This window comes from Anser brachyrhynchus, assembly GCF_964034855.1.
Source record: "Anser brachyrhynchus genome assembly, chromosome: 1".
In the NCBI taxonomy this organism is placed as follows: Eukaryota; Metazoa; Chordata; class Aves; order Anseriformes; family Anatidae; genus Anser; species Anser brachyrhynchus.
Window position 1 is genome coordinate 179,821,808 of NC_137694.1, and position 13,216 is coordinate 179,835,023.

The window sequence follows — 13,216 nt, forward strand, 5'->3', positions numbered from 1 at the left end:
ATCTGCAACATGACCTGCACGTCTCAAGATGGGCAAATACCGGCAACTGGGCTACTGTTTACTGGTCTGTACATCTCAAATGGACACATCTCACTAATTTGATGAGATTTTTAGAAGTGCTTTACCTAAAGCAATATGTCTAACAGGCAAATCAGGGAAGGAACAACATCTACTGAAGCTGCAGTAATGAGAATTTCTTTTACTCAATTAGATTGACAGAAAGGATAAAACTGTGAAGATTGGCCTTAATATCACAAACAGATGGATTTAGTAACACTTCAGGAACTTACTGACATTCTCTGCAGCCCCTTAAAAAACACCTAGTTGGTTGGGGTGGGATTAATGCGCCCAACTTCATAATATCTCGGAAAGTTATACTTCAAAGGCCAGGCCAGGCCAGTTACCTCACCTTCGGCTCATTTTCAAGTCAGCACGGGGAAACAGGTCCCTCAAACAGCTGCTTAAGATTTAAAGAATTTAAGAAACACCTTACTGGGTCCTTCAATCTATCCATCTAGCTAAATGTTCTGTCTCTGATGGTGGCAGCTGGAGATGCTCCTTGGGGAAGCCTTTTTCAAGGTTTATGTGATGAACTACTATGAGCACTTAATTCCCCTCACACTCTCCCAGCACCCACAACCACGCATTCAAGGATATTAGGGATTGATCTTTATTTGTTTTAATGCCCTTTTATCCATAGATTTGTCTAATCCCTTTCTGAACTTCATCATTCTGTCTGTCTCCACAGCTTCCTGTAGCAATACATCCACTATTCACTGTGTAAAGTTCACACTGTAGGATTTGGTGAGTAACAGTCTCTTAAATGCCTGCCTATTTCATTCCACGGAAGATAACGGGAGCTTACTGCAACCAACACTTAAATATGTTTATTTAAGTTTTTTGTTATTTGTTTATATAACCAAAGCTTAAATATATCACTGCTGGATGCATGTGTTAGGGCAGTAGAAGACTGCTGCATCTGTCTTGGGTGGTTTTTCACATCTTTTGCCTGTCTTATCTATGTAATATTATCATTTCTTTGGATTAGGAATTCATTCATACTCATTCATCAGCACAACTTCATGACCTGTTGAAGTAACAGAATAGACAGTAACAAGTCAGATATGAAAGACAGTCAAATTATGCAAGAAGGGGCTGTTCACAACAATTAATTTTTCAGTACTCTTATTAAAATAGCAGATGCTAATTTGGAAAAAGAAAAGCAAGTGAAATTGAATTGGCTTATATTGTTAGATATGCCTGTTATCATGAGCCATTCCCCATATAAATTACATTTGAAATCGGAACTTTTGGAGGCAAGTATTCTTCCTGGTTAAACTGAGGGGGAAAATGAGGGTATATAAGCAAGAAAATCCTAAGACACAATATGACCATTAAATGTAAATCATCAAATCTACTGCGTAGTAGGCTCATCTGTTAGTCACAACAATAAAATTGTGATACAACAGAGTCATTACAGCAAACAGTCTCTTGTATCAAAGCAAACACGGGGGTGGCATGAGTTATTCTCAGCTGAAAGTCATAAGCCTAGAAGCTATTCCCTGACTGATAAAAATAGAAATAGATGTCTGAAAACATCACATGAAAGAGGAACCAATAGGAACGTCACTGTCACTAAGCATAAAAGAAGGTCAGGGAACATTGGCCAACTTCATTACAGAAGAAAATGATCCCTAGATAGGATAAATACATAGATTTCCAGAGTCACCTTTCCCCCCATTACCAAGAAGAAAAAACTCACCTTTCCCCCCATTACCAAGAAGAAAAACAAACCTCCTTCTATAATCACCTAAATTCCCAGGACCAATTCTGGTCTATCTGCAATACGTAAGAGCACAAAAAGCCATCAGCTTTCCATTGTAAAGGAAACACATCTCTCTTGTATCACATCCACATTAATGCCTAATTCAAAAAGCATGATGGGGACAGTCAGGGACAGAATGCAGAGAAGCTGGAGGAAAGGAGATGAAGTAAAGGCAAGCTAATTTGGTGGTATCAGTTAAAGCTACTGAGGTACACTCTAGGTTTTGACAGATTACAACACCCCTGCTGTAGTTTTCCAGTTTGTAAACATGGATGAAACTACCTGGCTACTTCAAAAGCCTATTGTTTGGACTGATGTTTGAAATGTTGAAAAATGTCACGGTAAGTGTATTATTAAAACAAATGTCACAAACGACCTGATCCTGCAATGCTATGAAAGTTCCAACTGTCCATGATAGCAATTGAGGAGCTTCGAAGTTGCTCCACAGTATTACAGATTAAGTCCCTAAAGGAATAGAATATGAAGCTACTATATGGAGCTTTATTTCATAAAACAGAGATCTTTGACATCTTATATTCTTTGCAGAGGAAGGCCAAATAAATGCATCTTGTTAAAAACTTTTTTTTTAAAAAAAAAACCACCTTTTTCTAAAACACTTTTAGAATTATTGAAACTCTAACGCAGTAGGAAAATCTGGTGTTAGTGGATTAGTGCAGAGAGTCTCCATTCCTTTCTCCTTCTATTAAATGTTTACTGATAACAGAGATAGCAGAGTGCTTTCTTGCACTAATATCCGTGTCCTTTTGACATCAGTGTTTAATTCTAACCAAGGATTACCACCACTGCTCAAGAGGAAGATCAGAATGCAGACTGCTCAGAATGATTTTAGGGAAGGATTTTCTTGTTAGTGACACATGGTTCAAAGCAAGTGAAGTTTCCAAAAGAACCAAAAAGATGCAGAATGGCATTCCTAATGCCACCTTGCAAAACCAAACTGGGTTTGGTTGTCTATTCCTGTAGCATGGTTTCATAAATTTCACATTCTTTCAAAATAATAACAATATTATGAGTTAGGAATTGTAGTAATGCTAGGATCACAAATGAGCTATCATTTTTTCCTTGCTATTTTTCTTCAGTTTCACAATATTCTAAATTTAACAGATTACTTTATCTGGAAATCCACTAAGCTGAAAAAAAAAAAAAACAGCGAAAACCAAAGTAAAAGCTAGAAAATGTAAGCAGTTAAGAACATTCATTGCTTGCAAAATCTACTTTCTGCCACATTTTATATTTGTCTCATCTACTATATATGTTGTCTTTCAACTTAATCACATGGAAAATAATACACTGCCCGCAGGGCATTAAAACTAGACATTTGTTATGAGCTTCTGAACAATTCTTATTATATACATATTTCTAGATTTTCTTGTGATAGATGGCTTTCTGCCCACCGCACCAAAGCCTTATCATCTTTGTGCATGCTGGGGGTGTGGGTGGAGGATTATCCACCCAAACAGGTTAAAAGACCGCCTCATAAGACAAACCAGCACCTCACTGCTCATCTTGTAAAAGCCATATATACCAACTCCACAGCATCTGTCTCAAATAAGTAATTATTCATTACATAAGAAGATCTATGCAGAAATCTTGGATATGCACAGTGGATTTTTTCTTATACAATAATTCAACTAACAAGTCATCAACAGCTGTAATTTCCTTCTATCATAGAATCATTTAGGTTGGAAAAGACCTCTACGATAATCTAGACCATTTGTCATTTTCTTAGGGGCAGCTTTTTTTTTTTCCTCTTCTTCACAAATTATAAACAAAAATACTCAAGTTTCCCTTGTCATTCCTGCTAAAGCTATTGACCCACCAGTCTGAAACCCTTCTCAGGAAAATGCTAGTGGATGTGACAGATACAGAAATGTAATGAAATGAACTGTGAACATGTAACTCAAAGTCAATAATTAAAATAATTAAAAATAAGAATCTATTTTATTAGCTCTTAGAGACGTAGTCATACTTTTAAATGAAGTTGTCAGAAATTTGATTTATGAAAAATGGTATTAAAACCAGCAAAATGTGAAAACAAATCTGAACAGCAAGTAATAATTTCCCCTTTGTCTGACATTGCTAATAACACTGTCATCGTCGAAGCACTTTCACATTCTTTAGTATAATACTGTTCACATTCTATATACAGAGGCTTGTAATTTCCTTTGGCCATATTGTGATCTGAAATACTATCCCTTTATTTAAAAAATAAAAGAATCTCTTGATTTATCATTAAGTGATATATGTAGTAGTAGAATAAAAAGGAGAATACTGCAAAATCTATGAGTATTATTACTGTTGAAAAACTAAAAATTAAAGGAAGTAGAACTGTGAAAAATAATTGTATTATTTTCACTATCATTTTCATATAGGGACATGAAAGCTTAGAAAAAATATATCTTGCTGCACTGAAAAGGGCAGCAAGAACTTCTAGGTTCTAGAACCTAGAACTTCTCCATTAACATCTCAATTTTTTACCAGAAAAATCTTCAGGTGTTTCAAATCCTCTTATAAACACAGACTAAAAAATGTTTACAGAAGTTTTATCTCCTTGGTTAAGCACAGTACTCCTTTTATCTATCAGGAAATAGTATTTTATGAATGGAATTTGAAAATTGACTTTCTATTAAAATCTAAAAAGCATCGTCAGCTGTTCTTTCCCATTATGAAAGACATATTTGTATATATGTAACTTACAATCTGGCCACCTCATTTGTGAGTTTTTAATTGAGGCAACACACAGGAACAGTTAGGTTTTTTGTATTTCCTGTATTTCATGAATAAGTGCAAGTAGTCCAGAAGAGAGAAACCCCACACCATACTGTCTCATGCACAGTAATGATGATCCTAATCAAATAAAAAAAAAAAAAAGGAAAAAAGGAATGTGTACCTCATGTACTCTATTTCTCTTAGAGATAACAGTAAGGTATCAGTTCTCTATCACAGCCACCTTCCAGTTCCCAGCTTCCCAGCCAGTGCTTTGCCCCAAATCCTGCCCTCCCCTAATCTAATGAACTCCTAATGAGGCATTTGCCTTTTTCAAATCCTGGTCCTTCAGAAATACTCCTTTTTATCTCATTCTTTCATCTCCTCCATTTATGACTATTTTAGCTACTTCGTTTAGGCCCTGCTTGACTGTTCAGAGACTTAAAATTCTGTCAATGCACTTCCACTAAATCACTGATGTACCCCTCAGTATGTGTCTTGCTCTTCCATTGTTTCTCAGAAGAACTACCTTAACATGTGGGATAAGGCAGATAATTAAAATGTTAATGACAAAAGAAAAAAAATACTTTTGTTAACTCTAAAATATGTATTCTATGTGCCAAACTTAAAACACGTATTGATTTCCAATATATAAATGAGAATGAAGCCTGAGAACAGAATGAGCGAGATTTAGGAGGAAAAAAAAAAGAATTCTGGTTCAAATAAAAGTTGAAACCACTTTCCACAGGGAAATCCTTATTGGAAGAGTAACAGAAGTTTTCACGTGCCACTCAGCAAACAACCCAAATTAAGTCCCAGCAGAAACAGGAATGACAATGTTTATTCTGCAGGCCTTGGAAAGAGCAATTGTACTGAAATTACTTTAGTCCACTTCAGAAAATCTGGATAAATAGAACTCTTTCTGTGTAACTGTAGCATCAGAAACACAGTCGAAGCCATTATTACACAGCAAAATACACCGTATTTCTCATCAATGTGGAAAGCAACTCCCCGTCATGACTTGGAAGAAACTGCCCAGGCAATTTGCTCATAAATTCAAGGTACAATGTATTCTATAAGCTATTTCCACAAGGCAATCTTTTGCAGGCGAATGACGGATGGTTTGCACCTTCCTGTTTTCTTGCACTGTGATTAAATCAGCTGTCAGAACCCAGATAACATTTGATCAGAAGGTGTCTGGGAAGAACGCCTCATTTTGCACAGCCATTCTGTGACTCTGGAAGGTACTGAAGCTTCCAGTGACAGCTAACTGCTGCTGAAAAGGAGGGATAGCAGGGAGGCATGCAGTACTGGAATCAAAGAACAACTCCTGACATCATGGCCTGGAGCAAGTGAAAGGTAGTGATGTTTTCAGAATACATTAACAGACCACAAACATTAGGTAAAGGATCAGGTCCTGAAACACCTTCAGTTCCTCAAGGGCTGAACAGAACAGCACTCGTACAGACGAGTGGTCCGCTGACGCTGAAGAAGACCACAGCCAAACCCAAAGAAGCAGACAAGATTTTTGCACTACTTTAACTTGTCTTCAGTTGAGTGAAGACAAGTCACTCCCCTTTTAGAATGAAAGCTCATGGTCAGTCAAACAGGTCATTTAGTTCTTACTAATTCACAATAAGCAATCTGTTGCAAAATATTAAAGTGGCTAGGTAAAAGCAATGCATTGCGGTCTAAAGACAAGAAGGACACTCTACTGAGGAACACCAAAAAGGACTCTTGGGGCCCCCAAAGTAGCAAAAAGCTGTGCACAATATTTCAGTAGATCTATACTGAAGTACAAAGTTGAACGCAAAATCAGGATGAAATGCCAAGATGGATCCTTAAGAGATTTTTTTGCTTCTCTTTTCAAAGTTTGGGCTTAAAATCCTTATGAACACTTCCCTGATATATAGTTCTTTACTCATAAAACAAATGCAGGAAATGCCCATCTAGCTAGGTGTATGGCTGCAGCAGCCTGTATACAAGTAGCAACAAACAGGCTTAGATTACATCATATCTTACAATAAATAAACAAATAAATGCTTAAGAAGACTTTAAATTTAAAATGAAGTTCTTTAAAAAAAAAACCAAAAAACAAAAAAACTCAACAGTGCAGTATTTTAGATCAAAGGGGAGACAGAAACAGCAAAACTACTAGGCAATAAAAGAAAAACAACTTTTCTAAAGGGTAGACTACAAAGAAGATCAAAGAAAAAAAATTGTACTTAGCATGACAATTAAGAGAAACAGGGGGTGGTACATATGAAGAGGTTGCACATCGCGAGTGCATCCCTACCAGAACTGAGAATGTCTCTTGAAAGTTTGGGAGCGCACACATCTTGCAGTGTAAATGTGAGCACAGTCATCTGACTCTTCAAATGTTTTTTTCAGAGATTTGAGCCATTTAAGAAAAACAGTATGTTTAGCTTCTTATATACGGCTTATTTCATATATGCCTGAATATTAGATTGTATTTATCTTGGAGTACACTCTACAGTATCTTTCCCAGTAACTGCAATTTGTCATCAGTATTTGACTATCTATCAAGAGTGGCAATCAGAGAGACCTCTTCTATCTGTGGAATGTTTCTAGCAGACAAGTGGAAGTGAAGAAACAAAAAGAATAAGCATAATGGGTCCCAACCCATCCTTAGGATTTCCTGCTCCATATTAGTTGTAAATTAAATACCAGCTTTCTAGCTAATGAAGAAAAAGAAAGTAACAAGCTATATTTAATTTCAGTTTAGCTTTATTTTCAGGTGCTGTTAATAAAATGTTCCAAAATTAAGAATTATATTCTTTTACATCTGTATTTTTATGTACTTAACATTTCTCTTCCATTTCTAACCCCTTCTGTTAAAGGATATTTAATGATTTTCTTTCAGTTTGAGCACTCTAAACAGGATATAATTTTCTCATACCAAAAAAAAAAAAACAACCAACAAACCCTCATGAGGAAATTGACGTTTAAAGTATGCCCTCTTAGCAATTAAAAGGTATCAGTTTAAGAGGGAAGCATTTTGCAAGATGTTTTTGTAATAAAATAAAGGAGATTAAGTGCTCTACAGGATGAAAAACTGTTTACATTCTATAGTCGTAGCCAACACTTTACCTTTCCTGTAGTTTCTCATCAGTGATCTGTAATTCTTCTTTTAAGTTCTGATACCTGTCTTCCCTTAATAATCTGGTGCCATCATAGAGGGTCAGTTCTCTGTCATGTATTAGTCTGTTTGAAAATAAAAAATAAGCTTTATATAGCCTTTGATTTCCTTCTACAATACTTATTTCAACTATTTGTTTTTATATAAAAAAGCTACCTCAGTTAATACAGTTCATTGTAAAAAAGAAGTTATAGCAGTTTAAGATGCATCCAGGTGTGAAGATAAAGTAATTTGCCTAAGTAGATAGTTTCAGTGCAAAGTCAGTTAGTAAACCTGGTTTAAGTAGAAAATAATGAGAAAATTAAAATTAAAAAAACCCTTTCGGATTAAGTGGCATTAAACAGTCATTTAGTCATACTGGTATCAAGTAATATACTTCCGGTTTGTTTCCTGAAGCAACATATTTCAGCTGGTTTTAATGAGTAATGTACATAGAGAGACAGCTTTTTTTTTTTTTAATGCAGAAGTTGATTATATGTATGTAGATACAGCACATGCATGTGTTCGAAGAAAAATCAGAAGGCAAAGATAAACTGATTTAAAAAGAGAAAGAACAGGCTACCACAATTCTCTTTTCTGCCTACTCTCCTCTGTATATATACAATAAATGAATTCATAAAATGTTTTTGCTACAACCTGCTTTTAAAGCTAATTATGTCCTTTAAGTTTATGAATGGCATTACACAACTCAGGTAAACAAAGTACAAGAAATATTTGACCTGATGTTACAGATTATTATTAACATAGTATCTTATGTTACTACTTCTGCTTCTGGGAAGTTTATTTTTTTACTGAATTGTGAAATAATATTTAGAAGTTCTTTTCAATCAAAATAAAGAATGCTTTTACATGTAACTAATGATTGTATTTTATTTAGCAGCGTAATGCATTCAAAGCATTTTAAAAATGTTCTGACATCTTGCATTTTCAAATCATTGTGCAAATATTACTAATTTTTAGATATGATAAGTGTAGAGTAAAATCATTCTTCGATTCAGACTTCTACGCTGTATTTACAGAGAGCTGAAATTTCCTAGATTATTGGACTTCTTTAGAACATGAAAGAATTGCTTCTGCTTTCATGTATGTAAAGACTGAATGTTACATATTCTATCAAACTTGCTCATCTTGATTTTTACAGTCCTCTTGAATTTATAAACTCACATTCACCAGAAGAAACTTAATTTCTCAATAGGCATGCGTTCAATAAGCAGATCACGTGCACGCAACTTATCCATGCTCATATCCTGACCTTTGAAGTACAGCTAGAGTGCCAGGGTTAATTCGATGAATGCCATCAAGAATAACAAGCTTTCCTTCCAGGGCAGCAGTAACAAGCGGCGATGGTCTCCAAGCAGTGTCCCCATTAGGAAGAGTATACCTCTGCTGTAGCAAATCTCTGGCTGTCATGTCCTGTCAATTCATCAGAAGAATATATTTATGTTGTATTGCATTCTTCTACAAGTACCTGCTTTCTCCTTATAAAACTACATTCTGCTTTTCCTGAGAATATACCCAAAGAAGATTAGCAGGAAATCTTCAATTACTTTTCAAAAGAGTATTAGAAACATGCACACACGCACACGAACATACACACATACAAACACGTGTTATGTTAGTCTTTGAAAGTTCTAGACTTGCCAGTATCACCTCATTGACCTCTCTGAAACTAGAACAAAAGCCTTTTTTATTTTATTTTGGTTTTGTGGTGTGTTTTTTTTTTGCCTTAAATGTAATGGGAGCTCATGTGAACTTGTACAGTTTTGTGTACAGAAGGGGGCAGCAAGTTACACCTGGAGCAAACAGGACAGGAGTCATTAATTTTATATGGAAGAAATCACCTAAAGGAGCAAAGACTTCATCATTAATCCTAAAGTAACATCATAACCCAAAAGAGCATGACATTCCACCTCTTGGAAAAAAAATACAGCAGAAGTGTCAGAGAAGAAAGGACAGGATAAGAAAGGAGCCAGCAGCAAACAAAATACCAAAAGTATGTAGAGCATCACAAAATAAGACTTGGGGAATAAATTGCAACCAAAGACAAAATCTAGTATAGCCTCCAGTATAAATATTTTGAATGTTCCATTACAACAGGTATGCACTACAGCAACAAGGATGTAATAGCAATTTTGTGGCCTGAAAGATGAAATTCCTTCCTCAGTCTGTGCTGTGAACAGAACTTAACGTAAAATCAGATGAGAAAAATATTTGCTATTGTAGCTGTAGCTTTTGCATATGTCCTTTTCACAACTATAAACCCTCTGAAGAATAAAAATAGAATACATTACATCATATGGCCTGAATCATTTCCTCTTTCTGCATTTCCTTAAAAGCCTTAAAATAACAGGACAAAGTCTGATTCCTTCAGTGCTTCTACATTTGTATAATTTAGAGCCTCACATTCAGATGCACAAAAACAGACAGTGTTTTTATTATTGTACTTCTGTTTTTTAATGCACTGTTTGTTCATTCTACTGTTCTGTTAGTGACTTAGACTAAACCCATTTTTAATGAAAGCCAGAGAAAAAAAGTAAGTATTTTTAGGACTTGTATCAGAAGTGTGCACTCTGTAGTTAGTAAGTCCTGCATAACTGAATATTCAGCTAACACACCTTCTGACAATTCACCTCTATAGGCATGAAACAGCATCCAATGTGAATTATCAGGAGCCTAATATGCTACATACAATGTTGTCTATCTGTAATTCCAGCAGCTTGAGAACCACGCATTAGTTTTCTCAAGATAAACTCATAAGTGTATTTTGCTGCAAAATATTTTTTGAAATACAATGAATATTTATATCTTTATTTAAATGGATGCATTCTGTTCAGTTTAGTGATGCACTGAAATGAAGCATCATTAACTTAATACTTGCCCAAGCTCTGTAAGGGGTTTGTTTTCACAGAATCATTAAGGTTGGAAAAGACCTCCAAGATCAAATGGGTTTTTAATGGCAACGATTAACTGCTTCTATTTATTTACTCTAAATCAATTTTTAATACATAATATTATAAATATAATATTACGAGATATAAAAAAATAATATTCTAACACTAGAAATTCTTCCCTTTGGAGAGGAGATGACAGAAAGGTATGAATCACTTCCTCTCCCAACCCTACTCCTCCACCACCACCACTTAAGCAAAGCAATTGCAAAATTATACTGCCTTATGAAACAAAATTTTTATTTTCATTTGTAACAGTCATTGTAACTCAGCATATGCTATATTGCACTGGTTACTTTCTAAAATACCTCATATACCAGGAAAAAAGGAAGTTCAGGAGAGAAAACAAGCAGAGTAACTGCTTTCCTCCCTTTTGCAGCTATAGCAATCCAAGCCTCCCATTTAGCCATTTTTCATGGTTCTCTGTGCTAATCATGTTCTTGGCAATTACGAGGTGAAAAAGCTCTGTTTCCTGCTTTTCATGCCAATTTGGACTCACATTTTGTTAATATTTCTCAAATAAAAAATTGGAAGCAATTTGTAAAGAAAAATTATGAGGTCATACAAAAAAAAAAAAAAAAGAAATCCTAGAAACAAAAACATCACAGTACACAAACACGAGTGATGTGCTTAAAAGATTGCTTTTGCTGTGGAAGAGAGAAAGGAAGAGCAAGTTGATGGAAAATCGTTGTAACATCATTTTGAATATTGCTTTTTTTTCCCCCTAAAAAATTAGGAGAGATAAAAATAAAAGTAAAATGTTTTATTTTAAACAATTTAAAACAAAAGTTCCCTAGCTACAGTACACGAAAGTAGCTGGCTGCTGCTTCTCATTTGCTGTTCCTTAACTGCACTAGGAGAACTTAAAAACAAATCCTTCCTAATCAGGATGAGTTTCTTCGGCAGGAATTTGCCTACGTGGCATTGTATATAATCAGAAATCTGTATAAGGATGTCAGAGATCACGAATTAGACAGGAATTGTTTGGTGAGACAACTGTTAGAGATGATCTATGTGCTCAAAACATTCAGGAACCCTTGGTTTAGATACATTTATTCTAACCTCACAACATAAAAGCTGTCGAGATTTTTCTGTGAAATCAATATAACGACCTAAGGCTTTTCACACTATTCAAGCCCTTAAATCAACTTTGGATGTAAAGGATGAATCAAACAATAAAAATAAAAGTAAACATTATATATACAACATTGAAAAATTCATTTCTTTAAGAAAATAATTACTGTTTCTTCAACCCAAAGCTAAGTGCCTGCTACATTTTTTGTGTCTATAGAATTATTGGAAAATTTAACATGAACTATAGCACAAATAAAAGCCTCCTTCACTTAGAACTGTATTAGCACAATATGGTCTCTCTCAAAGAATCAGAAAGATATTGTTTGAAGCAAAATAAAGAAATCTGTTAAACTGCTCATAGCCTTCGTGTCAGTTACTGTATGAATTAATATTTAACATTGCTCCTGTCATTAACCTATGCTACTACTTTGCTGTACGAAGCCACTGACATGTACAAAAACAAATGCATTCTTAGAATATAACAGAAGATGCATAGCCCCAGCTGCAATCAATTGTTTTTACACACTGCTTCCTGTAAAAACTTTTGAGATTTTCTAAGATAATGTACATAGGAAATAGATATACGTTATAGACGCCCATTTGGACCTTCTGTAGACATGTCTACACATGAATTTATACTGAACACTGAGCTCACAAATACTTATTTTCTTTCACCTTTGCAACGATGTTCCATATCACCATAACGCCTCTCTGTGAAAACCCTCTTCCCTTTTAACTTGATCAAATCCTGGTGAAACCAAAGGAAAGGTTCACTTCAGTGGGAAGTGCTTCAAATCCTTGACCTAGATTTTATTTCAGTAGAATTCCAGATCCTCTGAAGGAAAGATGTTTAGCGAGTAACCAATTTCATTATCAGCTCCTCCTATCATGCATCTCCAAAAAGGAAGTCTTCTGCTCCTATTCAGTGAAGCCATACTAATTAAAGGTAGGCTGTTGAAAAATAGTGGCCATATTTTAAGCTTGTAGGACCAAATAATTGCCTAATTTTGCTGGTGAGTACCCAATACCACACCGTGTACAAAAAACAAGGGTTAGGGTGTGCTTGTCCTTAAGTGGGTTTCTCAATATGCAAAAGTTATTTTGCTGAGATGATTTACAATATGTTTATGTGGACAAGTGCAGGGGGAAGTATGACACAGTTCTCACCAGAAGCCATGCACCTGTCTTAACATACAACTGTACACAGGGTAACAGGTGCTGCTGGGAAGCCAAATATATCACCATGAACACAACCTTGCACTGATGGGCTGTGTAGCTTTGGATCCCAAATCTGCTCACAACTAGCCAGGTTAAAGCATAAGAAAAGAGCTCCATTTATGCAGACAATTTCTGAGTCTGCACTTTTATAAGCTAAAGGCATTCTTGGGGAAGGAAAAGCATTGGGATCCTATCTGGAGAGCTTCTCACCAGTTCAAGAAAAACATAAAATGAACTTTTTCTTCTTTCATCACAATTAATATCTCT

The 13,216-nt window shown here is 35.3% G+C and overlaps 1 protein-coding gene across 1 annotated transcript in view; it reads right to left on the reverse strand.

Moving 5' to 3' along the window:
- VWA8 (von Willebrand factor A domain containing 8) overlaps positions 1 to 13,216 on the reverse strand; it is a 195,799-nt gene that overhangs the window by 130,830 nt on the left and 51,753 nt on the right. Inside the window, exons 13-14 of the mRNA XM_080554946.1 lie at positions 8,962 to 9,122; positions 7,661 to 7,774 (exon numbers count right to left, since the gene is read on the reverse strand). Coding sequence (XP_080411072.1) covers positions 7,661 to 7,774; positions 8,962 to 9,122 — 275 coding nt within the window. The remainder of the gene's footprint in view (positions 1 to 7,660; positions 7,775 to 8,961; positions 9,123 to 13,216) is intronic.